This window comes from Oncorhynchus nerka, linkage group LG2 (assembly GCF_034236695.1).
Source record: "Oncorhynchus nerka isolate Pitt River linkage group LG2, Oner_Uvic_2.0, whole genome shotgun sequence".
NCBI lineage: Eukaryota > Metazoa > Chordata > Actinopteri > Salmoniformes > Salmonidae > Oncorhynchus > Oncorhynchus nerka.
Genome location: NC_088397.1, coordinates 6164077 through 6191951, shown reverse-complemented (window position 1 = coordinate 6191951; position 27875 = coordinate 6164077). Strand labels below are relative to the sequence as shown.

At 41.2% G+C, this 27875-nt stretch overlaps 1 protein-coding gene and 1 long non-coding RNA gene across 2 annotated transcripts; one reads left to right on the top strand and one right to left on the bottom strand.

The window, feature by feature from the left end:
• Positions 1-30: 30 nt before the first annotated feature.
• LOC135572502 (zinc finger protein 271-like) lies at positions 31-27686 on the bottom strand (the record flags this gene model as incomplete). Its single annotated transcript, XM_065020539.1, has 3 exons — positions 31-161; positions 330-1321; positions 27388-27686. Coding segments are annotated over 3 exons (1422 nt in total), but the record flags the coding sequence as incomplete, so codon positions are not given.
• Positions 6868-27355, top strand: LOC135573382 (uncharacterized). Its single transcript, XR_010464704.1, has 3 exons — positions 6868-6944; positions 12326-12541; positions 26914-27355. It is a non-coding gene; the product is annotated as an uncharacterized LOC135573382 (long non-coding RNA).
• Positions 27687-27875: the final 189 nt, after the last annotated feature.

Here is a 27875-nt window from a genome sequence, read left to right as displayed (position 1 = left end):
ATTTAATGACATGATAATTAAGTGGAGAATCTAATCTTCGCTGGTCTGAGAGAACTGATGAGGCTTCTCTCCTTTATGTATACTTTGGTGTCTTTTTAAATTGCTCTGTTGAGAGAATCTCTTCTCACAGTCAGTGCAGTGATAAGGCTTGTCTCCAGTGTGTATCCGTTGGTGTATTTTCACATTTCCCAATCGGGAGAAACTCTTGCCACAGTAAGAGCAGAAGTAAGGTTTCTCTCTTGTGTGTGATCTCTGATGACCTTTTAGCTCCGCTGATGATTTCAAATATTTTCCGTCGTCAGAGCAGTAGGAAGGCTTCTCTCCTTTATGTATACCTTGGTGTCTTTTTAAGTGGCTCGGTTGAGAGAAACTCTTCCTACAGTCAGAGCAGGAGTAAGGCTTCTCTCCTGTGTGTGTTCTCTGGTGAACTTTTAGCTCAGATGATGTTGTGAAGCATTTTACACAATAAAAGCAGGAGTAAGGCTTCTGTCCTGTATGTTTACGTTCATGTACTTTTAACTGGCCCAGTTGAGAGAAACTCTTCCCACAGTCAGAGCAGGAGTAAGGTTTCTCTCCTGTGTGCGTTCTCTGGTGACCTTTTAGCTCAGCTGTTGTTTTAAAACATTTTCCACAGTCAGAGCAGATGTAAGGCTTCTCTCCTGTATGTACACGTTCATGTAGTTTTATGTGGTCCAGTCGAGAGAAACTCGCCCCACAGTCATAGCATAAGTAAGGCTTCTCTCCCGTGTGTATTCTCTGATGAACTTTTAGATCAGTTGATGTTGTGAAGCATTTTATACAATTAGAGCAGGTGTAAGGCTTCTCTCCTGTATGTACACGTTTATGTAGTTTCAAGTTGCCCAGACGAGAGAAACTCTTCCCACAGTCAGGGCAGAAGTAAGGCTTCTCTCCTGTGTGTGTTCTCTGATGAACATTTAGCTCAGTTGATGTTGTGAAGCATTTTATACAATTGGAGCAGGGGTAAGGTTTGTCTCCTGTATGCATACGTTCATGTATTTTTAAGTGGCCCAGTCGAGAGAAACTCTTCCCACAGTCAGAGCATAAGTAAGGCTTCTCGCCTGTGTGTGTTCTCTGATGAACTTTTAGCTCAGCTGTTGTTTTAAAGCATTTTCCACAGTCAGAGCAGACATAAGGCTTCTCTCCTGTATGTATATGTTCATGTGTGTTTAAATTATCCAATCGGGAGAAACTCTTCCCACAGTCAGAGCAGGAATAAGGCTTCTCTCTCGTGTGTGTTCTCTGATGAACTTTTAGCTTAGTTGATGTGGTGAAGCTCTTCCCACAGTCAGTGCAGGAATACAGATTATTTCCTGTGTGTATTTTTAGGTGTATTTTTAGCTTTGATAGAAATGGCACAATCTTCTCACAATGTGGGCAATGGTGAAATCTCGAAGCTCTGCGATCTTCCAGCTGCTCTCCGGATGTAGAGAATGTCTCAACATGGTCTCCTGTGTGAACAACATCAGAAGAACCACTCAGTTGGTGCGATATACATGTCAATCAAATGTATTTTATGAAGCCCTTTTTACATCAGTAGTTGTCAAAGTGCTTTTCAGAAACCCAGACTAAAACACCAAAGAGTAAGCAATGCAGATGTAGAAGCACAGTGGCTAGGAAAAACTCTGAAGAAGAAATGTAGGAAGAAACGTAGAGTAACCAGGCTCAAGGGGTGGCCAGTTCTCTTCCTACTGTAATTGGTGACATGTATCCATATCAGTAGGCTGTACAACACAAAAAGAGAATTACAATTATTCTAAAAGGGGGTAAGAGTCAAAAGCTAAAAAGGTACAAAAGGAGTGAAAATGATGAGCCATTTCATCCTTCACCGCCATCACAAGGGTTAGTCACTACACAGACTCCTTCTATAGCAACTTTTCATGCACAGTGGAGAAGTTGGGACGAACAACAAACTTAAAACTTGTGCTTACCATGAGAAACAGATGTCCCAATCTTCTCCCCCTCTTCTTCATCTTTAATGTTGACGTTCAGCTCCAGTGTTTGACTGCAGTCTTCCAGCTTCACTGATGCCATCTCTGGATCCTGCAGTGCAAACTGGGCTCCACTGTCACAATCAGGACCCAGTGACTGTAGGTTTGGACTCAGTGTGGAAGGAAAGAGGAGGGCTGGGTTTGTCCTCACTGTTGATGTAGTAATAAAGAGAAACAGACACAAAGTTATTGTCTTGACAGTTCTGGCACTTTATTCTCTAAACATTATATTTCTTAATGTTCAATTATCTAAGTCGTCTACTGGTCTACACCGGGAAACAGTGTATTCGGAAAGTATTCAGACCCCTTGACTTTTTTTTGTTGCATTACGTTTTTCTAAAATGATTCAAATGTTTATTCCCCCTCATCAATCTACACACATTTTATTTTTATTTCACCTTTATTTAACCAGGTAGGCTAGTTGAGAACAAGTTCTCATTTGCAACTGCGACCTGGCCAAGGTAAAGCAAAGCAATTTGACACATACAACACAGAGTTACACATGGAATAAACAAAACATAGTCAATAATACAGTAGAACAAAAGAAAACAAAAAGTCTATATACAGTGAGTGCAAATGAGGTGAGTTAAGGAAATAAATAGGCCATGGTTGCAAAGTAATTACAATATAGCAATTAAACACTAATTAAACAATACCCCACAATTACAAAGTAAAAGTTTTTTTTTCATGTTTGCAAATTTAAAAAATAAATAACTGAAATATCACATTTACATAAGTATTCAGACTCATTTACTCAGTACTTTTTTGAAGCACCTTTGGCAGCGAGTACAGCCTTGAGTCTTCTTGGGTATGACGCTACAAGCTTGGCACACAGATCCTCTCAAACTCTGTCAGGTTGGATGGGAGCGTCGCTGCACAGCTATTTTCAGGTCTCTCCAGAGAAGTTTGAATGGGTTCAAGTCCGGTCTCTGGTTGGGCCACTCAAGGACATTCAGAATTGTCCTGAAGCCACTCCTGTGTTGTCTTAGCTGTGTGCTTAGGGTCATTGTCCTGTTGGAACGTGAACCGTCGCCCCAGTATGAGATCCTGAGCACTCGAGCAGGTTTTCATCGAGGATCTCTGTACTTTTCTCTGTTCATCTTTCCCCTCGATCCTGACAAGTCTTCAAGGCCCTGCCGCTGAAAAACATCCCCACAGCATGATAGTGTCACCAACATACTTCCCCGTAGGAATAGTGCCAGGTTTCCCCCAGACATCACGCTTGGCATTCAGGCCAAAGAGTTCAATCTTGATTTCATCCAACCAGAGAATCTTGTTTCTCATGGTCAGAGTCCTTTAGGTGCCCTTTGGCAAACTCCAAGTGGGCTTTCACGTGCCTTTTACTCAGGTGTGGGTTCCGTCTGCCCACTCTACCATAAAGGCCTAATTGGTGGAGTAATGCAGAGATGATTGTCCTTCTGGAAGGTTCACCCATCTCCGCAGAGGAACTCTGGAGCTCTGTCAGAGTGACCATCAGGTTCTTGCTCACCTCCCTGACTAAGGCCCTTCTCCCCAGCTTGTTCGGTTTGGCAGGCCGGCCAGACAATTATTGGAAGAGTCTTGGTAGTTCCAAACTTCTATCATTAGGGAATGATGGAGAGGACACTGTGTTCTTGGGGACCTTCAAAGCTGAAGAAATGTATTGGTACCATTCCCCAGATCTGTGCCTCGACACAATCCTGTCACAGAGCTCTACAGACAATTCCTTCGACCTCATGGCTTGGTTTTTGCACTGACATGCACTGTGGGACCTTACATAGACAGGTGTTTGCCTTTCCAAATCATGTCCAATTCATTGAATTTACCACAGGTGAACTCCAAGTTATAGAAACATCTCAAGGATGATCAATGGAAACAGGAAGCAAATGTTTTCGCTTAGTCATGAGGATTATTTATATATTTTTTATTCATTTTAGAATAAGGCTGTAACGTAACATTATATGGAAAAAGTCAAGGGATCTGAATACTTTCTGAATGCCCTGTACATCATCCACTCACTATCACAAGGGTTAATAATGACAGACTCATTTCATAGAACAATACTGGTGTCAAACCATGCAAGTCTCAGTAGCATGAAATAACATTACTTTCTCATTGAAACAGTTCTACAGCAACTTTTCATTCACAGTTGGAAGTTGGAACGAACAACAAACTTAGATAGAACCTGTTCTTACCATGAGAAACAGATGTCCCCATCTTCTCCTCCTCTTCTTCATCTTTAATGTTGACATTCAGCTCCAATGTTTGACTGCAGTCTTCCAGCTTCACTGATGCCATCCCTGGATCCTGCAGTGCAAACTATGCTCCTCTGTAACAATCAGGACCCAGTGACTGTAGGTTTGGACTCAGTGTGGAAGGAGAGATCAGGCTGGGTTTGTCCTCACTTGATGTTACCGGCCTCAGACTTTATTCAAGTCGGCCAGTAGTAATAAAGAGAAACAGACAAAAGTTAGTCTTGAATGTTCTGACATTTTCTAAAAATATATTATATTTCTTGTTCAATTATCCAAGTCAGTGTTTGACTTGTTTTGACTTGAAATAGGGACCAGTACTGTTTATATTTAGGTGCAGGATCTCCACAACACTTTTGAGTTAATATTCTATAAGAGGAACATGAGCTCAAGCAGTAGACATTTGAGGTGCTGGTACTCAGCTCCAGTGAGCTCCTGTCCAAGTCAAGCACTGATCTCATTTCAATGGATCAGGTAGATAAGCATTGACAACAAAACATTAATCAATTCACATTAGACACAAAGTACATGCTTTAAATTAGGCTATGCAACTTAAAAGCACTTAATCTATAGTAGATACAGAATGTACATGCATAAATGACAAAAACCATGTATTACAAGGTCGCAGCTTGTTTGTACTATTTTCCTGAATAACCTTGCCTTCGATATATTGTTACAATACAAAACCAATAGCATTTCCGTTCACACCATACTAACATTTATAAAAAGATTGAAACAACTGAATATGTCTGAATATTACTACACATGTCGAAAACGGATAATTACTTTCAGCTTCAAAACAGTACTGCAACCGTCAAATTGTCTCTCTCTGCTGCACCCGCACTGCCCGAAGCCCGTTTACGCAGAATTTACTTTGAGAAAAGTATGTACATCCACTCAGACGAACCAAGTCTCTAGTTATGGAACTTGTCAAGTAGTTATCACGTTCTTCATTCTGTTTGACACAAAAATATCACATCAAACCTTAACCAAACGTGTTAATAACTTAAAATATTTGTCACCTAGCATAGCATGTTCTTTCGATATTAGAAATGTAAATATTCTATTACATACCTGTAGTAATAAATAGAGACGGACACAATGATTATCTTCTAGACTGCACGCTTTCTTTATTCTGAAGAATGTTGCGCGCCTGTCCGGAACTTCCTGTTCCCCACTACCACAGTGCAACCGTCCGTACGTTCCGGGATCCTTGGAATAGCCCTACCCCATTACATGAGAAGGGGGTTGGTGCCACCGACTCCTCCTCCTCCGGGACATTGAGTCGTAAGAAAAACCGTGCGTGAAACATGTAACGTAACCGTAAAAAAATAATAATCTGTAAACGTACTATGTTACGACCATGAATGAACATTTACACTTAAGTGTTTCCTTTACGTCTCCCTTTACTCGGTTACAGATCTTTTTTATATATACACATTTTTGTCTGGAATGTGGAATCTGAAAAACCGAATGTAGCTAGTCAATAATTGCAGCTTCCCGTTTCATTTTCAAAATAAAAGTCTAGATCTTGTTTTAGAACTGCATTGTACCAGTAGATAGCGTAATATAGGCTTGAGCCTTCAGCAAATGACTTGTGTGAGAATTATACAATAGAGACACAGAAGAGCATTGTCTAGAAAAACCGCCTGAGCTGCAAAACAGAAAGTAAATATAATTTAGACTAGACCTATTCCACTATCTAAATACGGCATGATGTTGTGTGTTATTTAATGGCCATAAAATTGCATCATTTATTTTTATAGCTATGTGGGGCTAATGAATCATGTAACCTTATGAATCACACGATTTCTACTATTTGGGAGCACGGACTTCCATAAAAAAATCTGCCGTTTCCAGCTACAATAGTTAGTTACAACATTAACAATGTCTACACTGTATTTCTATCAATTTTATGTTATTTTAATGGACATAAAATGTAACACAATAAGATTACATAACTTCTAATGACTACTGAAAAGTTCAAATTCAAACCCTCCTTGTAAGATATATATAATTTTGGACTTTTCAGTAGTCATTAGAAGTTATGTAATCTTATTGTGTTACTTAATATATATATATATATTTTAGCAAATATTTTCTTAACTCTATTTCTTGAACTGCATTGTTGGTTAAGGGTCTTTAAGTATGCCTTTCACGGTAAGGTTTACACCTGTTGTATTCGGCGCATGTGACAAGAACAATTTGATTTGAGTGATATACTGTATGCTTCATTAAGGTTGGCTTCGTAGAAGGTTGGCTTCATCTGTACCTCAGAGGTGGAACGTAAGTCACAGAAAATAATTGAGGCAGCTGCAGAGAAGTATCTGGGTATTTAACTTCAGAAGAGTTACAGGGTGTGTTGGGTGGTGGTGTCTCGTCCTCCCAGGCCGTTGGCATGGTGGAGGAGCAGATCGGGTCAAAGTAGTGGAATGGGGTAGTGGGTTTTTAATGATTGTAGAGTTCTTAAAAAAAAAAAAAATACGTTTTTGCTTTTCCCGTTTTCCCATTTTGTATTTTAAAGTGCAATGTGTTTATATTATAGTCCAGTTGGGGGCGGTACTGCTACATATTCGATTCCAACCGCCGTTAAACTCCAAAGCAGAGGGAGAAGTAGTTCCGGGGAAGCGGGCACCATTCTTCAGATAAAGGAAGCGCTAGAACTGTGCTGTGAACACGGTATCCTTTGTGCCCATTATTACAGGTATGTAATAACTAGTTTAAACTTTCCAATGTCGAAAGACCACGTCATAACATGCTAGGTAACACATCCGTCAAGGTATTACCACGTTTGGTAAAGGTTTTGTGTGTTATTTATGTGTCAAACCGAGTGAGTGAAAAACGTGAAACGATTTTGCAAGTCACGTAGCTAGATTTTTCTTTTTGAAAGTGTATCAAAATGTAAATTTATATATAATCAATGTATTTCAGATTTTATTGGCTTTGTGTAAAAATAAAGTCTTACGAGTTGGTAAAATGGCGGTGCGCACTCTCTGCGTTTAATGATGACGTACAATAGAACCACATCAATCAAATTGTAATCAGTCAAGAAAAAACACGTGCAAATGTGTATCTTATACGAAAATCAATGATATTCTCCAAAACAACTGCCTTTTACACAACTTTCAAATGATGATATAGAAAAACTATTTTGTAAGGATTGATAATCTGAAATCAGATGGTGCATGGGAAGTCACTGCAGAAGCCAAGCCCCAAAAAACAAACAAAAACATATGACAACCTATGTGTGTCCACATTAAGCTGTTAGTTCATATGTCTTGCCACCGTGATATATAGGACTAAGGCCAGAGACAATAAGAAGACACTGGCAGAATAAATTCAACCACACACTCGTTTTCATTACAAAACCGGAGAGCAACATCTGTTGGGTGAAGTCTATTAAACATATTGTGTGTAACAAACAATTACATTACCTACAGCATGGTCAAGCAAGGTAATGTTTCCAACATTTTCTGACTACTTGTAGAGAAACACCAATGCCATCCTCCTCGTTCATTTTGCCTAAAAGGTCTATGACTGTCGTAGAGTAAATGCGTTTAGTTTATGTTGTCCTCGGCTACCTGGCAAAACGTTTTGCTCATTAGTCTAACTTACTTTCATGGGAAACGATGCGCCAGGCCAGTTAGGTAATATTAGCATATTACATCTAGCTACATGTTGAACTTCCATCCTCTCAGGTCACGGGGCGCAATGTATGGTTGGATCAGAATCACTGTTATAATCATTGGCCAGTGGAGAATTAAGTAAGGCCGTAAGTCTAAATCCCTATATCTCCATCCATGGCTAAAATCGTCCCTTTTCTAAGTTAGCCAACTATCCACCAGAGGACAACAACACATTGAGATGTCAGTTATGTTTGGCTTCTGATGTGATGTGATTGGTCTGAAGGCAAATCCAAACTGGCTTCTCTTGACACTTGTTTTTGGTGGGCCAGGACCAATCACAGCTGAGCCCAGTCAGTTTAGGTCAATGCTGATTGGCTATTATTATTATTTTTTAAGGGAGGACAAACGATTGCTGGCTTCCCTTGCATTCAATGTCTGGAAAATACATATTTTAGTTGTCTTTTCAACTTCATTTTACTAACTGGGACTGTTCTAGTTTTGCTGGGGGTGGAACTTTTGGAGCAGAATGGCAAATAGCGGCCCTGGCTATAGGTCAGGCCCTATTGTGCCCTATTCGGACAGGAGTCGTTTTACTGGGGGAGGTCGGGTTATGTAATTATGTGCACGAGCATAAAACATCTTGCATTTTTGTCCCGTTCGAATCTGCCATGGCAGTAAGATTTACATGGCAGGAGAGTAACAATTCCAACCAGAATAACCTACTGTTTTGGGGCAAAATCCAAAGTCCTCTGATAATACTAGTCCGGTGCAAATCGACATCCCTGTGTTTTGAGAGAAATGTCTGCGTTTGACAGGTGTTGCTCTCGGTTTACACAAGAAAACAATAGTTCAATATATCGAATCAGTTAAGTACTGCGCATAATGAATGGGCTACATGCAGCCTCTCAACTTTCACAGTGAATGCTTTTGTTTATATGTTTTGTGTTTATGAATTGAATATTACCAAATGCATCAGTAAAAAATATTGAGTCAATTTAATGCAACCTTTGCTGTTAATAGATCGCAAAGCAGCAGCATACAACTGACCTAAAGGTTTGTAAATGATTAACGTTCTCATCCATAGGCTTAAAATGCATCTGGGGTGAAATTGAACTGTTTAGCTCACATCTGAAGGCTGAGGGGCATTTAGGATGTACTGCAGATCGCTAAAATATGCCAATGATTATGATCACACTTTCTCAATTCAAATATTAGGGTGACACTATAGGATAGATTGGTTTAGAAACCAAGCTGGAGTTACCAGTGTGGCCCAATCACCTGGACATGTTGAAATACTGTATCTTCACTCCTAGAATAAAATCCTCCAGGCTTGCATCATAACTGCCAATTGTGGAAAAATAAAGAATTACAGGGGGCCGTTTGGGGGAAAAATAAAGAATTACAGGGGGCCGTTTGGGGAAAAATAAAGAATTACAGGGGGCCGTTTGGGGGAAAAATAAAGAATTACAGGGGGCCGTTTGGGGGAAAATAAAGAATTACAGGGGGCCGTTTGGGGGAAAAAAAAAGAATTACAGGGGGCCGTTTGGGGGAAAATAAAGAATTACAGGGGGCCGTTTGGGGAAAAATAAAGAATTACAGGGGGCCGTTTGGGGGGAAAATAAAGAATTACAGGGGGCCGTTTGGGGGAAAAATAAAGAATTACAGGGGGCCGTTTGGGGGAAAAATAAAGAATTACAGGGGTCCGTTTGGGGGGGAAAGAATCCCATCCGACTCATCCTCTGGAATAACAGACATTCTGGAGTAATAATAACAGAAGGTTCTCTAGCCATGCATACATGTGTCACGTAAAGAGAGCAAGGGTTGAGGGATAGGGAATGTTTTTCCTAAACAAATTAGGGATTTTGGGTACAGAACGTTAGCCTGAAATTAGCTTTAAAACTGCTAAATGGTCTCTCCGCCAACAAGAGGGGTGGGTGATTCTATATATATTTTTATTTGTAATAAATCTGCAAACATTTCTGAACCTGTTTAGGCTTTGATTATGGGTTATTGTGTGTAGATTGATGAGGGGGAAAAACAATTTAATCATTTTTAGAATAAGGCTGTCAATTAACAAAATGTGGAAAAAGACTAGTGTCATGGATCTTAGAAAACTCCCCTGGTCAGAAGATACTATCGTCAATAAGTACTAAAGCAGTTAGTACACCTGCACTGCTACCCCATTCAGAGATGCTAAAGCAGTCAGCATCTCTGAATGGGGTAGCAGTGCAGGTGTACTAAAGCAGTTAGCATCTCTGAATGGGGTAGCAGTGCAGGTGTACTAAAGCAGTTAGCATCTCTGAATGGGGTAGCAGTGCAGGTGTACTAAAGCAGTTAGCATCTCTGAATGGGGTAGCAGTGCAGGTGTACTAAAGCAGTTAGCATCTCTGAATGGGGTAGCAGTGCAGGTGTACTAAAGCAGTTAGCATCTCTGAATGGGGTAGCAGTGCAGGTGTACTAAAGCAGTTAGCATCTCTGAATGGGGTAGCAGTGCAGGTGTACTAAAGCAGTTAGCGTCTCTGAATGGGGTAGCAGTGCAGGTGTACTAAATCAAATCAAATTTTATTTGTCACATACACATGGTTAGCAGATGTTAATGCGAGTGTAGCGAAATGCTTGTGCTTCTAGTTCCGACAATGCAGTAATAACCAACAAGTCATCTAACAATTCCAAAACTACTGTCTTATACACAGTGTAAGGGGATAAAGAATATGTACATAAGGATATATGAATGAGTGATGGTACAGAGCAGCATAGGCAAGATACAGTAGATGGTATCGAGTACAGTATATACATATGAGATGAGTATGTAAACAAAGTGGCATAGTTAAAGTGGCTAGTGATACATGTATTACATAAGGATGCAGTCGATGATATAGAGTACAGTATATACGTATGCATATGAGATGAATAATGTAGGGTAAGTAACATTATATAAGGTAGCATTGTTTAAAGTGGCTAGTGATATATTTACATCATTTCCCATCAATTCCCATTATTAAAGTGGCTGGAGTTGAGTCAGTGTCAGTGTCAGTGTGTTGGCAGCAGCCACTCAATGTTAGTGGTGGCTGTTTAACAGTCTGATGACCTTGAGATAGAAGCTGTTTTTCAGTCTCTCGGTCCCAGCTTTGATGCACCTGTACTGACCTCGCCTTCTGGATGATAGCGGGGTGAACAGGCAGTGGCTCGGGTGGTTGATGTCCTTGATGATCTTTATGGCCTTCCTGTAACATCGGGTGGTGTAGTTGTCCTGGAGGGCAGGTAGTTTGCCCCCGGTGATGCGTTGTGCAGACCTCACTACCCTCTGGAGAGCCTTACGGTTGAGGGCGGAGCAGTTGCCGTACCAGGCGGTGATACAGCCCGCCAGGATGCTCTCGATTGTGCATCTGTAGAAGTTTGTGAGTGCGTCTCTGAATGGGGTAGCAGTGCAGATGTACTAAAGCAGTTAGTGTCTCTGAATGGGGTAGCAGTGCAGGTGTACTAAAGCAGTTAGCGTCTCTGAATGGGGTAGCAGTGCAGGTGTACTAAAGCAGTTAGCGTCTCTGAATGGGGTAGCAGTGCAGGTGTACTAAAGCAGTTAGCGTCTCTGAATGGGGTAGCAGTGCAGGTGTACTAAAGCAGTTAGCATCTCTGAATGGGGTAGCAGTGCAGGTGTACTAAAGCAGTTAGCGTCTCTGAATGGGGTAGCAGTGCAGGTGTACTAAAGCAGTTAGCGTCTCTGAATGGGGTAGCAGTGCAGGTGTACTAAAGCAGTCAGCATCTCTGAATGGGATAGCAGTGCAGGTGTACTAAAGCAGTTAGCATCTCTGAATGGGGTAGCAGTGCAGGTGTACTAAAGCAGTTAGCATCTATGAATGGTGTAGCAGTGCAGGTGTACTAAAGCAGTTAGCGTCTCTGAATGGGGTAGCAGTGCAGGTGTACTAAAGCAGTCAGCGTCTCTGAATGGGGTAGCAGTGCTGGTGTACTTAAGCAGTTAGCATCTCTGAATGGGGTAGCAGTGCTGGTGTACTAAAGCAGTTAGCGTCTCTGAATGGGGTAGCAGTGCAGGTGCATGAGTGATAGACAATTTCACGGTCGCACTATTTTGAAGCTGAATGTAATGATTATCAGTTTCTACATGTGTACTAATATTCAGACACATTCAGTTGTTTCAATCTTTATCTATAATTGTTACTATGGTGTGAACGGGAAATACAATTAGCAGTGGTGTAAAGTAACTAAGTAAAAATACTTTGAAGTACTGCTTAAAGGAGACGTTTTCTTTTTTATAAATGGCATGTTATGGTTACGTGCACTTGTGTTGTGTAATTTAAAGTATGTACTTTGTCTAATGTGAATGAATGTTTTGTTGTCAATGCTTAGCTACCTGATCTATTGTAATTACATAATTGACTAGAATAAAGAAAGTGACAGAACTGTCAAACCAATAACTTGTGTTCGTTTCTCTTTATTACTACAGGCCAAATCAGATTAAGTCTGAGGCCGGTAACATCAACAGTGACGACAAACCCAGCCTGCCTCTCTCCTTCCACACTGAGTCCTGATTGTGACAGTGGAGCCCAGTTTGCACTGCAGGATCCAGAGATGGCATCAGTGAAGCTGGAAGACTGCAGTCAAACACTGGATATGAATGCCAACATTAAAGATGAAGAGGAGGAGAAATCGGTTTCTCTTAGTAAGCACAGGTTTTTTCTAATTAAGTCTGTGTTCATTCCAACTTCCCGCTGTGCATGAAAAGTTGCAGTAGAACTGTTTCATGATGAACTGTTTCAATGAGAAGGTAAATATTATTTCATGCTACTGACACTTTCATGGTTTGACACCAGTATTGTCAGCATTTGTTTTATTCACTGGGCTATCTGGAGTGCTCAGAGAGGAGACTAACAGGTGAAGTAGACCAACTGCCAGTTTTAGGGTTCTATTATGAAATGAGTGTGTCGTTTCTAACCCCTGTGATAGTGAGTGGAGGATGATATGGCTCATAATTTTCATGACCCCCCTTTTAGCTTTCAACTCTGACCCACTTTTAGAATAGTTTTATTCCCCCTTTGTATTGCACAGCCTACTTATATGAATGCATACAGTACGTTCGGAAAGTATTCAGACCCCTTTACTTTTTCCACATTTTGTTACGTTACAGCCTTATTCTAAAATGTATTAAATAAGTTCCTCATCAATCTGCACACAATACCCCATAATGACAAAGCAAACAGTTTTTTTTTGAGAAATGTTTGCTCATTTATTCAAAATTAAAAACAGAAATGCCTTATTTACATAAGTATTCAGACCCATTGCTATGAGACTCAACCTTAAACTCGGGTACATCCTGTTTCCATTGATCATCCTTGAGATGTTTCTACAACTTGATTCAGATTCCACCTGTGGTGAATTACATTGATTGGACAAGATTTAGAAAGGAACACACCTGTGTATATAAGGTCCCACAGTTGACAGTGCATGTCAGAGCAAAAACCAAGCCACGAGGTTGAAGGAATTGTCCATAGAGCTCCATGAAAGGATTATGTTGAGGAACAGATCTGGGGAAGGGAACCAGAACATTTCCAATAATAAAAATAACTAAAAAGTATAATGTGCAGTTGCAGATAATGCAGATTGCATTTCAACTAGAGCCAAAATTCACATAAAAAAATAGAGAATATACAGTTTTACAGTTCCAATGGTACTGTACGTCAAGCCAATATCACTGGCTTCTACAGTATCACTGGCTTCTACAGTATCACTGGCTTCTACAATATCACTGGCTTCTACAATATCACTGGCTTCTACAATATCACTGGCTTCTACAATATCACTGGCTTCTACAATATCACTGGCTTCTACAATATCACTGGCTTCTACAATATCACTGGCTTCTACAATATCACTGGCTTCTGCAGTATCACTGGCTTCTGCAGTATCAGTGGCTTCTGCAGTATCACTGGCTTCTACAATATCACTGGCTTCTACAATATCACTGGCTTCTACAATATCACTGGCTTCTACAATATCACTGGCTTCTACAGTATCACTGGCTTCTACAGTATCACTGGCTTCTGCAGTATCAGTGGCTTCAACAGTATCACTGGCTTCTACAGCATCACTGGCTTCTACAGTATCACTGGCTTCTACAGTATCAATATCACTGGCTTCTACAATATCACTGGCTTCTGGGCTTCTACAGCATCACTGGCTTCTACAGCATCACTGGCTTCTACAGCATCACTGGCTTCTACAGCATCACTTCTACAGTATCACTGGCTTGCAAAACTCATAAAACAGATCCCAAATATTATGAAACTCTGGGGCTTTCTTTTTCACTATATAAGTACATTTTTCAAAAACCAGGCTTGATGTTAATTATTTTAACCAATGACCAAGTGAGGGGGAACTGACATACTTCCAGTGGAGAGCAATTGAACGTCTAGCTTGTTATAGACAGATGTCAAACATTTTTAAATTTTTCCCTCCTATGTAAAGAGATATTCTCTGGGTAAAGATTTAGGAGGCATAGTTTATGGATTAATGGTATTGGGGTAGAGGTCATCTCAGAGATGTAGCTTAGTACTGAGGTCAAATGTTTAAATCTCAGCACATTCCTCCAGGCAATGATACAAGGTGTGTAAATGCGTGTTACATTTAACACACAGGTCTGGGGTATTAGGGTCAAATTTGTGGAGCTTAACAAGGGTGATATTTTCCCATGTAATGACGTCATGTGACCTCTCCCATAACACACATTTAACAGAGAGCGTTTCTAATGTGGTCAAAGGAAGTTGTAGGGTTGATTGTTTTAGACTGGAAAAGCTTCACGTTAAATCTTCCCTTTAGTTCTTCAAACGACATGAGACCCTCTTTTTTTTTTATTGTTCTTTAAACCAGTCCATAACTTTTTTAAAATTATTATCATTAAAAAAAAACTTTTATTTAACTAGGCAAGTCCGTTTTAAGAACAAATTCTTATTTTCAACGATGGCCTAGTAATAGTGGATTAACTGCCTTGTTCAGGGGCAGAACAACAGATATGTTTTTCATTTGTCAGCTTGGGGATTCGATCTTGCAACCTTTCGGTTACTAGTCCAACGCTCTAACCACTAGGCTACCTGCCGCCCCAACAATACCTGTCGTTGTCAATTCTTTAAACCAGTCCATTACTTTAACAATACCCTTTCTTGACCATTATTTAAACCCCTAGTCAATTTTACCAGGTGTGAAATTGTCATTACACCAAATTGGTGTAAAACTGGATAATACAGGGGATTCACCCAGATATTGCTGTTCTTTGTGCCATATAATTGGTGTTTTTAACAAATGGATTAATGGTATTCTTCTTTAGTTTCTTAAAGGGAGCAGAGTTGTTTTTATTTTAATTAACCTTTATTTTCCGACACCTTTCTGGAGTTGGAACTTGCCGAGTCAGGAGCGTCTGTCTGCGCGCAAGGCCTGCTATGCCAGCGCTGGTCACACTGAAGGTTAGGAGCGTCTGTCTGCGTGCAAGGCCTGCTACGCCAGCGCTGGTGCACACTGAAGGTTAGGAGCGGAGAAGCGGTCATCGGATTGGAAAACCTGATGCACCTTGGGCCGTGGGAACATCTACGTTCTGCATAACAGTCTACTGGTCGTTGCACACCTGTGCTGAAATAGCTCTAAAATCCGGCATTATGTATCTGTTACTGTGCCTGCTCTTTACTCAATGCCATCCTGGATTAAATAGGCTGGATGATCAATGGGTCAGTGAATTATCTTCGCCTTATGTCCTACAATTTGTAAACACTCAGACGAGACCATCATGTCAATACCACCAGGAACTTGGTCTCTGCATTTGTACCACTCAAACGCAACTGGACCTACACTTGATGGCATACTTCCAAGATCTCAAACTATTGATTTACTTTTTTTTCCTGTGTCAAAAGACTGTTTGTTTTATTGACAATGGTGTTGGCTCTGCCAAGTCCTCACGCATTGGTCAACTGAGATATATTGTTATGCTTTTATTGTTGATCTCTGGTAATGTGCGACCAAACCCTGGGTGGGTAGATACCATGCAATCTCTACCAACTCCCTATGATTTAAAAACAGAAGGTTTTGTCCTCTTGCATGTTAATGGTATTAATAGACATGATTAGAATATGGGCCAAAACAACAAATGCAGAAATAATGGTTTCATCAGAAACTTGGCTGAAGAAATCTGTGTCAAATAACTGGATTTCTATTGATGGGTACATGGTTTCTAGAGCTGATCGGATGAGTAAAGGAGGAGGGGTTGCAATTTATGTTAAATCTGAGTTTAACACCTCTGAAATTCTCTCGATTACCAAGCCAAACATTTTGAATTGCTTGCGGTTAAAGTGAAAGTATGTAAGGACTCCCACATCACTGTAGTCGGCTGCTACAGACCCCTTGGCTTTGGGAGACGCACTAAACTCTCTTTCTGATGTCCTGCTCAAGTTAAAGGACTCTGAATTCATTATTGTGGGAGATTTGAACTGGAACATTCTTACATCTGTATCAGACTGTTTTAAAGAACTGTGTGACACTCTGGATCTCGCTCAATTAATTAATGTTCCCAACCAGACGGAATCCCAGAGCACCTAACAAATCAACTCTTTTGGACATTATTCTAACGAATACCTCTCACAAACACACATCAACTGGGATATTCTGTAATGATGTCAGTGATCACTGTGCAATTGCTTGTGTTAGAAATACAAAAATGACCAAAGCCAAACCCCGTTATATTTAGAAAATACATTTTAGACAGTTTGATGAGCAAGCGTTCTTACATGATCTGTACCATAATATATAATTTTAAAAAAACAATATTGACAGAGTGACTCTGATTCCCGATGTTGACACTGCCTGGGACTATTTTTATATGAAATTTGTGTCCATTTGTGATAAGCCCTGTGAAGAAATGTAGAATCAGTGGAAGGGACACTCCCTGGTTTTCAGATAACTTTCAGATAACTTGTCACAATTCAAGTTGTGAAGTTAGAAAGAGAAATATATCTTGGGCTCAAACTAGACATACAAATGCTCCTGTTAACTGGAACTCCTTCAGAGCGCTAAGAAACACATGCACAGGGTTGATCAGGAAGTCCAAATCAGATGACTATTTAAATGTCGTCACAGAGAACCTAAACACCCCTACCAAGTTCTGGAAGCGAATCAAATCAGTGTCAGGTTCTAATGTATCCTCTGACCTTCCTGACCATTTAATGATGGATTCTAATGATGTGAAAGATGAAGCCCATATTGTAGGGGTTTTAACAAGCACTTCATATATGCTGGTTCAGTTTGTTGATAATGGTGGGACCCAGGACTCTAATGTCAGCTCTGTTACAGTCAACTATGATATAGGCTCTCATGTGAACCATTTTAACTTTGAGCCTGTTTCTTATACTGATGTCTATAAAGCACTAAAGGCCATAGACACTAAAAAGTCTGCAGGTCCAGACAACCTGGACTCCGACGTCCTTAAATATAGCAGCCGGTATTATTACTGAACCTGTGGCTCACATTTTCAATTGGAGTCTCTTGACCAATTCCATACCCAGCATTTGGATATCAGCTTATGTCCTCCCACTGCTAAAGGGTGGAGATCCCTCAGATGTTAATAACTATGGTCCTATCTCTAAACTCCCTATCCTGGCCAAAGTCTATGAATCCCTAGTGAACTCAGTTAAAAAGCTCCTTCATTGAAAAGAACATACTGAGCAGGGTTCAGTCTGCCTTTTCTGTTTGTGTATTTATCAAAGGCCTTTGATTCAGTTGACCATGAATTGTTGCTAGCTAGACTCAGAAACATTGGTCTCTGTGAAGGGGCAGTAAATTGGTTTAGGAATTATCTTTCTGACAGAACACAATGTGTATATACTGACAATCACAAGTCTCGCTTTCTTGAAATGAATATAGGTGTCCCAGGGTTCAATTTTAGCTCCAGTGTTCTCAATTTTTATTAATGATTTGGGAAATGGGATGCAACCAGCAAAGTTACATCTATTTGCAGATGATACAGTCATATATTCATGTGCTCCTTCTATGGTTCAGGCTGCTGAAGAGCTCCAGTCACTGCAGGCCTCCCTTTTATGGTCTCAAACTGGTCTTGAATGTACAAAAAAATACATTCATTACCTTTCCCAGAGCTAGAACTCTGCCAGAGAAGGTTAGCATTGTCACATCTGGTGGCTTATCCATTGAAAACGTGTCATCCTACAAATACCTAGGTATTTGGTTGGATGACAAGTTGTCCTTCAAAGTTCATGTGGATAATCTTGTGACAAAGCTGCTTAAATTTTCTCTCTGTTGTTGATTATGGTGACTTGTATATGCATGCAGCCTCCTCTGTTTTACAGAGACTGGACTATGTATATGCATGCAGCCTCTGTTTTACAGAGACTGGACTCTGTATATGCATGCAGCCTCCTCTGTTTTACAGAGACTGGACTCTGTATATGCATGCAGCCTCCTCTGTTTTACAGAGACTGGACTCTGTATATGCATGCAGCCTCCTCTGTCTTACAGAGACTGGACTCTGTTTATCATGCAGCCTCCTCTGTCTTACAGAGACTGGACTCTGTTTATCATGCAGCCTCCTCTGTCTTACAGAGACTGGACTCTGTTTATCATGCAGCCTCCTCTGTCTTACAGAGACTGGACTCTGTTTATCATGCAGCCTCCTCTGTCTTACAGAGACTGGACTCTGTTTATCATGCAGCCTCCTCTGTCTTACAGAGACTGGACTCTGTTTATCATGCAGCCTTGCGCTTTACTACAAATGCCAAGTCACTCACCCACCATTACACCTTGTACCAAATGGTAGATTGGACCTCCCTTTATATGCACAGAAAGATACATTTGTATGTGTTCATCTACAAAGCCCTTTTGGGTAAACTCCCTCTTTACCTCTGTATTCTGGTCTCCTTCACCACCAGCAGTGACCATACCCGGTCTGCTAGGTGGTTGCTACTCAAAGTCCCCAGGACATTCACAGTATTAGGCAAGACTGCCTTCTCTTCTTGTGCACGAGAGGCATGGAATAGTCTACAATCCATGCTTCAACTAGATATGTTAGTGCCACTGAATAAATTTAAAATATTGATGGGATGTTTTTTGGGGGTGCTGGATCATGTTGTATGTTTTTAATGATGTAATGTATTGATTGTTGCTGCCTTCTTGCCCAGGTCTCCCTTGAAAAAGAGACCCTGGGTCTCAATAGGCTTTTCCTGGTTAAATAAAACAATTGGAGAAGGAAGAGTTCTTTAGATCTGTTAAGAATAAGAGGATATCATCAGCATACAGGTCCACTCAATGTTCGAAATCTGATGTTTTAATTCCTCTAATTGACGTTTGGGCCCTTACTGCAATGGCAAAGGATTCTATAGCTAAAAGAAAGAGCCCTGGACTGGCCGGACATCCTTGTCTCATCCCCCTAAAAATCTGAAAAATTGTGAAAAAAGTTGTTAGTTGCAACTTCTGCAGTGGGGTCTGTGTATCATATCTTAATCCATTTACCGAAGTAGTTCCCAAATCTCTTAAGCACTTGAAATAAGACCACTCAACTCTATGGAATGCCTTCTCTGCATCAAGTGAGAGTATGGCAGTATCAGTGCACATGTGACGGGTCCCCTATGTTTAGTACTCTCCTCACATTGTGAAAACCTTGATGGTTTTTCACAAAGCCATTTTGGTATTTGTGTATTAGATATGGGAGAACTCTGTCCAATCTCCTGGCTAAGGCTTTAGCACTAATTCTTGAGTCAGATTTCAGAAGAGAAATCGGTCTAACTTTCACATTTTGTTGGGGATTATCCAGCTTCAGAATGAGAGTAAAACACTCCTTAGAGAGGGGAAGCAACCTTGTTGAAAGGATTCAGCATACAGTATTTTGGAATATTATTCAGACCCCATGACTTTTTCCACATTTTGTTATGTTACAGCCTTATTATAAAATTGGTTTTCCCCTCATCAATCTACACACCCCATAATGACAAAGCAAATGACAAATGACTCCATAATGACAAAGCAAACACAGGTTTTTAGAAATTTTAACAAAATTATAAAACTTTTTTTCTCAATGTTATAATACATTTACATAAGTATTCAGACCCTTTACTCAGTACTTTGTTGATCACCTTTTGGCAGTGATTACAGACTCGAGTCTTCTTGTGTATGACGCTACAAGCTTGGCACACCTGTATTTTGGGAGTTTCTCCCATTATTCTCTGCAGATCCTCTCAAGCTCTGTCAGGTTAGACGGGGAGTGTTGCCGCACAGCTATTTTCTGGTCTCTCCAGAGATGTTCAAGTCTGGGCTCTGGCTGAGCCTCTCAAGGACATTGAGACTTGTCCCGAAGCCACTTCTGCGTTGTTTTGGCTGTGTATTTCAGGTTGTTGTCCTGTTGGAAGGTGAACCTTCGCCACAGTCAGAGTTCCTGAGCACCCTGGAGCAGGTTTTCATCAAGGATCTCTTTGTATTTTGCTCCTTTCATCTTTCCACTCGATCCTGATTAGTCACATCCCTGACCAAGGCCCTTCTCCACCGATCTCAGTTTGGCCGGAGGGCCAGCTCTAGAAAGATTATTGGTGGTTCCAAACTTCTTCCATTTTAAGATGATTGAGGCCTTTCGATCATATCCTTGGACTAAAATGATTGTCACTCACATGCAAGCTTAACATCATGTGCAAAGGGCCTCTGGGTAACGTAGCACATTATTCAATGGTATCGCTTTTTCTCCACAGGCTGTTCATTTCTGATCTTTGATACTTTCTTGGTTTATTAAGGTATCATGATATATATATATATATATATATACACTACGTTAACACTATATATGTATGGACCATTTTGTTACTTAGTGGTGTTAGGTTCTAATTCTCAGAGTAAAAACTCAACGGACACTATGAAAGCTCAAACCATGTTTATTCTTCTCAGAGGATCAATAATAGCTGCATTTGAGAAAGACATTGCTCACACAAGCACTGATATTTAACCCTTTCTCCTAGGCTGAGTCTCCTCCTACACATCTGAACAAACAGTTTTCTGCCTAGCAGTTAAGATACAAAGTGATACAGCCATAAACGTGTCTTTCTCCCTTAACGTATTCTTATCGGCAGACTCAATAGCCTTGGTTTCTCTAATGACTGCCTCGCCTGGTTCACCAACTACTTCTCAGATATAGTTCAGTGTGTCAAATCGGAGGGCCTGTTGTCCGGACTTCTGGCAGTCTCTATGGAGGTACCACAGGGTTCAATTCTCGGGCCGACTCTTTTCTCTGTATATATCAATGATTTCGCTCTTGCTGCGGGAGATTTCCTGATCCACCTCTACGCAGACGACACCATTCTGTATACTTCTGGCCCTTCCTTGGACACTGTGCTAACTAACCTCCAAACGAGCTTCAATGCCATATAACACTCCTTCCGTGGCCTCCAACTGCTCTTAAACACTAGTAAAACCAAATTCATGCTCTCCAACCGTTCGCTGCCCTTTTAGCCACACTTCTGACCTAGAATATGTGGACAACTATAAATACCTAGGTGTCTGGCTAGACCGTAAACTCTCCTTCCAGACTCATATTAAACATCACCAATCTAAAATCAAATCTAGAGTCGGCTTTCTATTTCGCAACAAAGCCTCCTTCACTCACGCCTCCAAACTTACCCTAGTAAAACTGACTAATCCTACCGATCCTCGACTTTGACGATGTCATCTACAAAATAGCTTCCAATACTCTACTCAGCAAACTGGATGCAGTCTATCACAGTGCCATCCGTTTTGTTACCAAATCACCTTATACCACCCACCACTGCAACCTGTATGCTCTAGTCAGCTGGCCCTCGCTACATATTCGTTGCCAGACCCACTGGCTCCAGGTCATCTATAAGTCTATGCTAGGTAAAGCTCCGCCTTATCTCAGCTCACTGGTCACGATAACAACACCCACCCGTAGCACACGTTCCAGCAGGTATATCTCACTGATCATCCCCAAAGCCAACACCTCCTTTGGCCGCCTTTCCTTCCAGTTCTCTGCTGCCAGTGACTGGAACGAATTGCAAAAATCACTGAAGTTGGAGACTTATATTTCCCTCACCAACTTTAAACATCAGCTATCTGAGCAGCTAACCGATCGCTGCAGCTGTACATTGTCCATCTGTAAATAGCCCACCCAATCTACCTACCTCATCCCCATACTGTTTTTATTTTATTTACTTTTCTGCTCTTTTGCACACCGGTATCTCTACTTGCATCATCTGCTCATTTATCACTCCAGTGTTAATCTGCTAAATTGTAATTATTCACTACTATGGCCTATTTATTGCCAACCTCCTCATGCCTTTTGCACACACTGTATATAGACTTTCTTTTTTTCTACTGTGTCATTGACTTATTGTGTAATTGGCTTGTTTGTTTATTTCATGTGTAACTCTGTGTTCTTGTCTATGTCACACTGCTTTGCTTTATCTTGAACAGGTCGCAGTTGTAAATGAGAACTTGTTCTCAACTAGCCTATACCTGGTGGAAAAAAAGTGACCTGACCTTTAACCCCCTTCATCACTAATCCATGGCTCTCTCCCCTTATCAATACCTGACACGTGATTGCTTTCCCTGCACTCAGCACATTCCAAGCTTAATTGCACACACTATATACCTTCCCTACAGATAACCATTTACTTCTGGTGTAAGCTCTCAATATTTCAATAGGATACCTTATAATTAACCCTATCCCAAGGTCAGGAGTTAATACCCAGAATCCATCAGTAGCTACAAGCCAAATACCCTGTGTTGTGGTATCAGGCTAGGAATATGTTATTGAAAGTATGTGAATGTAACATTTTGCAACTGTGATGGGGGTCATATTCTTGAATTCCCAGAGTGCCCTGTTAGGGTGAAAGTGGTTGAGGTGTCAAGGATCAGGGCTGTACAGCAAATCTCTTATGTGGAGGTGGAGTAGATGTGGAGGTGGTGACGAGAGTTATAGGGGCAAAAGGCCACAGTTCTGATGCAGATATGGTGGTGGATGCACCTCAACCAGTTGTAAATGTTGTACGTCAATCAAGTGATCTGGATACACTTACTGTGAAGGTGGATGTTTTTAGTATTTATCGCCAGAGTTATTAATTGTACTGCACAAGAAGTCCAAGAATCTGGACCTCATATCTGCAGCTGAGACATTTTTGGGCCTCCAAGACCGAAAGGACTACTGTTGCCAGAGAACGTAATATTAATTTCTCTACCATATGCCGCCTTCAATGTTGTTTTAGAGAATTTGGCAGTATGCCCAACCAGCCTCACGACTGCAGACCACCAGTATGTTGTGTGGGCGTGCGGTTTGCTGATGTCAATGTTGTGAACAGTGTGCCCTGTGGTGATTTCGGGGTATTGGTATGGGCAGGCATAAGCTACAGACAATGAACACAATTGAATTTAACAATGGCAATTTGAATGCACAGAGAAACCATGATAAGATCCTGAGGCTCATTGTCCTGCCATTCATCCTCCGCCATCACCTCATGTTTCAGCATGACAATACACTGCCCCATGTCGCAAGGATCTGTACACAATTGAAAATGTCCCAGTTCTTCCATGGCCTGCATACTCACCAGACATGTCACCCTTTGAACATGTTTAGGATGGTCTGGTTCGACGTGTACGACAGCTTGTCCAAATGTAATTACTCTGATTCCTTTAATTAGGATGTTTACTTTGCTAACAGTGGAAATTATTTTTCATGCCACAAGAGGTAGGCTACCTGATTCTGGCAAATGGGTTCCAGAACGAAAGACAAAAAAAGTGACAGGTGCTGGAGGATCCAACTGAAATTAAGCACTTCCCTTCTCATATAACAGGGTAGGGCCATTCCAAGTATCCACCAAACCAAGATGGACAACAGCCGGTCTTTTCCAATGAGAAGAGATAAGTCATAGTGGGCAGAGCCAAGCACGTGCTAGCGAGATCCTATTGGCGCGTTCTAGTGCATATCTGCATATTTCTGTTCGGGAACGCCTCCTCTATGAAGCACTCGTGTGCAATAACTCAATTCGACTTTGCGTTCCTTCTCAACGTCTTTAAAAAAATAATAATAATAACTTTTGCAAAGGGTGAAGTCTACAAAACTGGGTCCACTCTGCTCATAACTGCTTTTAGTTTTGGTAACAGAAAACTACTAAGATCAGATGTTTCATCGATTAGAACATTTGCAGAATGTCGACCAAAATCCATCTCGTTCCATCTACTCCCACTGCCGGCCAGTGGGCTTCCTCTCACTACCATATTTGATAGTGAGTGGAAATGCTAAGCAGATGCTTCACATTCCTACATCCGGTGAAATATCTGTCTCATTGTTCTACCTGTGGCTGCACTGTGGTAGTGGGGGAACAGGAAGTTCTGGGTACACAACATTCTTCAGAATAAAGAAAGAGCCAGAACTGTGATGTCAAGAACCTTTGTGTTGGTTTCTATTTATTACGACAGGTATGTAATAGCCGGTTTAAACTTCCTAATATCAAAACAACATGTTATACCATGCTAGGTAACATGTTATACCATGCTAGGTAACAACATGTTATACCATGCTAGGTAACAACATGTTATACCATGCTAGGTAACAAACCTGTTTAGGTATTATCACGTTTGGTAAAGGTTTGATGTGTTATGTTGTGTCAAACTGAGTGAAGAATGTGATAAACAATTTTAGAAGTCACATAGCTAACGTTAGATACTTTGGGTTTGTCTGAATGGATGTACACTGCTCAACAAAATAAAGGGAACACTAAAATAACACATCCTAGATCTGAATGAATGAAATATTCTTATTAAATACTTTTTTCTTTACATAGTTGAATGTGCTGACAACAAAATCACACAAAAATGATCAATGGAAATCAAATTTATCAACCCATGGAGGTCTGGATTTGGAGTCACACTCAAAATTAAAGTGGAAAACCACACTACAGGCTGATCCAACTTTGATGTAATGTCCTTAAAACAAGTCAAAATTAGGCCCAGTAATGTGTGTTGCCTCCATGTGCCTGTATGACCTCCCTACAATGCCTGGGCATGCTCCTGATGAGGTGGCGGATGGTCTCCTGAGGGATCTCCTCCCAGACCTGGACTAAAGCATCCGCCAACTCCTGGACAGTCTGTGGTGCAACGTGGCGTTGGTGGATGGAGCGAGACATGATGTCCCAGATGTGCTCAATTGGATTCAGGTCTGGGGAACGGGGGGGCCAGTCCATAGCATCAATGGCTTCCTCTTGCAGGAACTGCTGACACACTCCAGCCACATGAGGTCTAGCATTGTCTTGCATTAGGAGGAACCCAGGGCCAACCGCACTAGCATATGGTCTCACAAGGGGTCTGAGGATCTCATCTCGGTACCTAATGGCAGTCAGGCTACCTCTGGCGAGCACATGGAGGGCTGTGAGGCCCCCCAAAGAAATGCCACCCCACACCATGACTGACCCACCGCCAAACTGGTCATGCTGGAGGATGTTGCAGGCAGCAGAACGTTCTCCACGGCGTCTCCAGACTCTGTCACGTCTGTCACGTGCTCAGTGTGAACCTGCTTTCATCTGTGAAGAGCACAGGGCGCCAGTGGCGAATTTGCCAATCTTGGTGTTCTCTGGCAAATGCCAAACGTCCTGCACTGTGTTGGCCTGTAAGCCCAACCCCCACCTATGGACGTCGGGCCCTCATACCACCCTCATGGAGTCTGTTTCTGACCGTTTGAGTAGACACATGCCCATTTGTGGCCTGCTGGAGGTCATTTTGCAGGGCTCTGGCAGTGCTCCTCCTGCTCCTCCTTGCACAAAGGTGGAGGTAGCGGTCCTGCTGCTGGGTTGTTGCCCTCCTACGGCCTCCTCCACGTCTCCTGGTGTACTGGCCTGTCTCCTGGTAGCGCCTCCATGCTCTGGACACTACGCTGACAGACACAGCAAACCTTCTTGCCACAGCTCGCATTGATGTTCCATCATGGATGAGCTGCACTACCTGAGCCACCTGTGTGGGTTGTGGACTCCGTCTCATGCTACCACTAGAGTGAAAGCACCGCCAGCATTCAAAAGTGACCAAAACATCAGCCAGGAAGCATAGGAACTGAGAAGTGGTCTGTGGTCCCCACCTGCAGAACCACTCCTTTATTGGGGGTGTCTTGCTAATTGCCTATAATTTACACCTGTTGTCTATTCCATTTGCACAACAGCATGTGAAATGTATTGTCAATCAGTGTTGCTTCCTAAGTGGACAGTTTGATTTCACAGAAGTGTGATTGACTTGGAGTTACATTGTGTTGTTTATGTGTTCCCTTTATTTTTTTGAGCAGTGTACATAATTTCCTCAAGAATCTATTTATTTTAGATATCTGAGTTTGTTTAGCATGTTATTGGTTTTGTGTAAAATTCACAAGCTGGTAAAATGGTGGCACCCACTCTGTCTGCTTCAACAGACTTCAGTGTAGGTACAGAGACAATTTCACGGTCACACTACAGTTCTGAAGCAGAATGTAATGATTATCAGTTTTCTACATGTATACTAATATTCAGACATATACAGTTGTTTCTATATTTATCTATAAATGTTACTATGATGTGAACGGAAATACTATTGGTTTTTGATTGGAATAATACAGTGAAGACAAGGTTATTCAGGAAAATAGTACATAGTGCTGCCTGAAACATACTGCAACCTTGTACTAAATGGTTTTTAGTCATTTATGCGAATTCGGGAAAATCTATTATAGGTTAAGTACATTTACGTTGTGTAGACTAATTAAAACAGGTATTTTGTCTAATTGTAATGAATTCATGTTTCGTTCTAAATGCTTATCTACCAGATATATTGAAATGAGATCAGTGCTTAACTTGGACAGAATGTTAACAGTATTTTGGAGCTCCTGCACCTAAAAATGAGTACCGACACCTATTTCAGTCCAAGTCAAGCACTGAAATAGATCATTTAACAAGAAGAAATATTATATATTTTATTGAGAATAAAGAAAGTGCCAGAACTGTCAAGACAACTTTCTGTGTCTGTTTCTCAATGTTACTACAGGACAACTGGAATTAAGTCTGAGGCCGGTAACATCCACAGTGAGGACAAACGCAGGCCTCTTCTCTCCTTCCACACTGAGTCCAAACCTACATTCACTGGGTCCTGATTGTGACACTGGAGACCAGTTTGCACTGCAGAATCCAGAGATGGCATCAGTGAAGCTGGAAGACTGCAGTCAAACAATGGAGCTGAATGTCAACATTAAAGATGAATAAGATAAGATTGTGAAATCTCTTTCTCATGGTAAGAGAATGCCAATATTGTGCAATGCTGTCAACAGGGCAAATGGTGGCTATTTGAAGAATCTCAGTTATAATGTATTTTGAATTGTTTAACACCTTTTTGTTTACTACATGATTCCATGTGTGTTATTTCATAGTTTTGATGTCTTCACTATTATACAATGTAGAAAATAGTCAAATAAAGAAAAACCCTTGAATGAGTATGTGTTCTGAAACTTTTGACCTGTAGTAAGGCTTCTCTCCTGTATGTACACGTTCATGTGTTTTTAAGTCGCCCAGTTGAGAGAAACTCTTTCCACAGTCAGAGCAGGAGTAAGGCTTTTCTCCTGTGTGATTTCTTTGGTGAACTTTTAGAGCAGTTGATCTTTTGAAGCATTTTTCACAGTCAGAGCAGGAGTAAGGCTTCTCTCCTGTATGTATACGTTCATGTCTTTTTAAGGTGCCCAGTTGAGAGAAACTCGCCCCACAGTCAAAGCAGGAGTAAGGCTTCTCTCCTGTGTGTATACGTTCATGTCTTTTTAAGGTGCCCAGTTAAGAGAAACTCGCCCAACAGTCAGAGCAGGAATAAGGCTTTATAAGGCTCCCTCCTCTCTACATTTTCCTCTTCTCTCTCTGCTGCTAAAGCCACTTTCTACCACTCTAAATTCCAAGCATCTGCCTCTAACCCTAGGAAGCTCTTTGCAACCTTCTCCTCCCTCCTGAATCCTCCTCCCCCTCCCC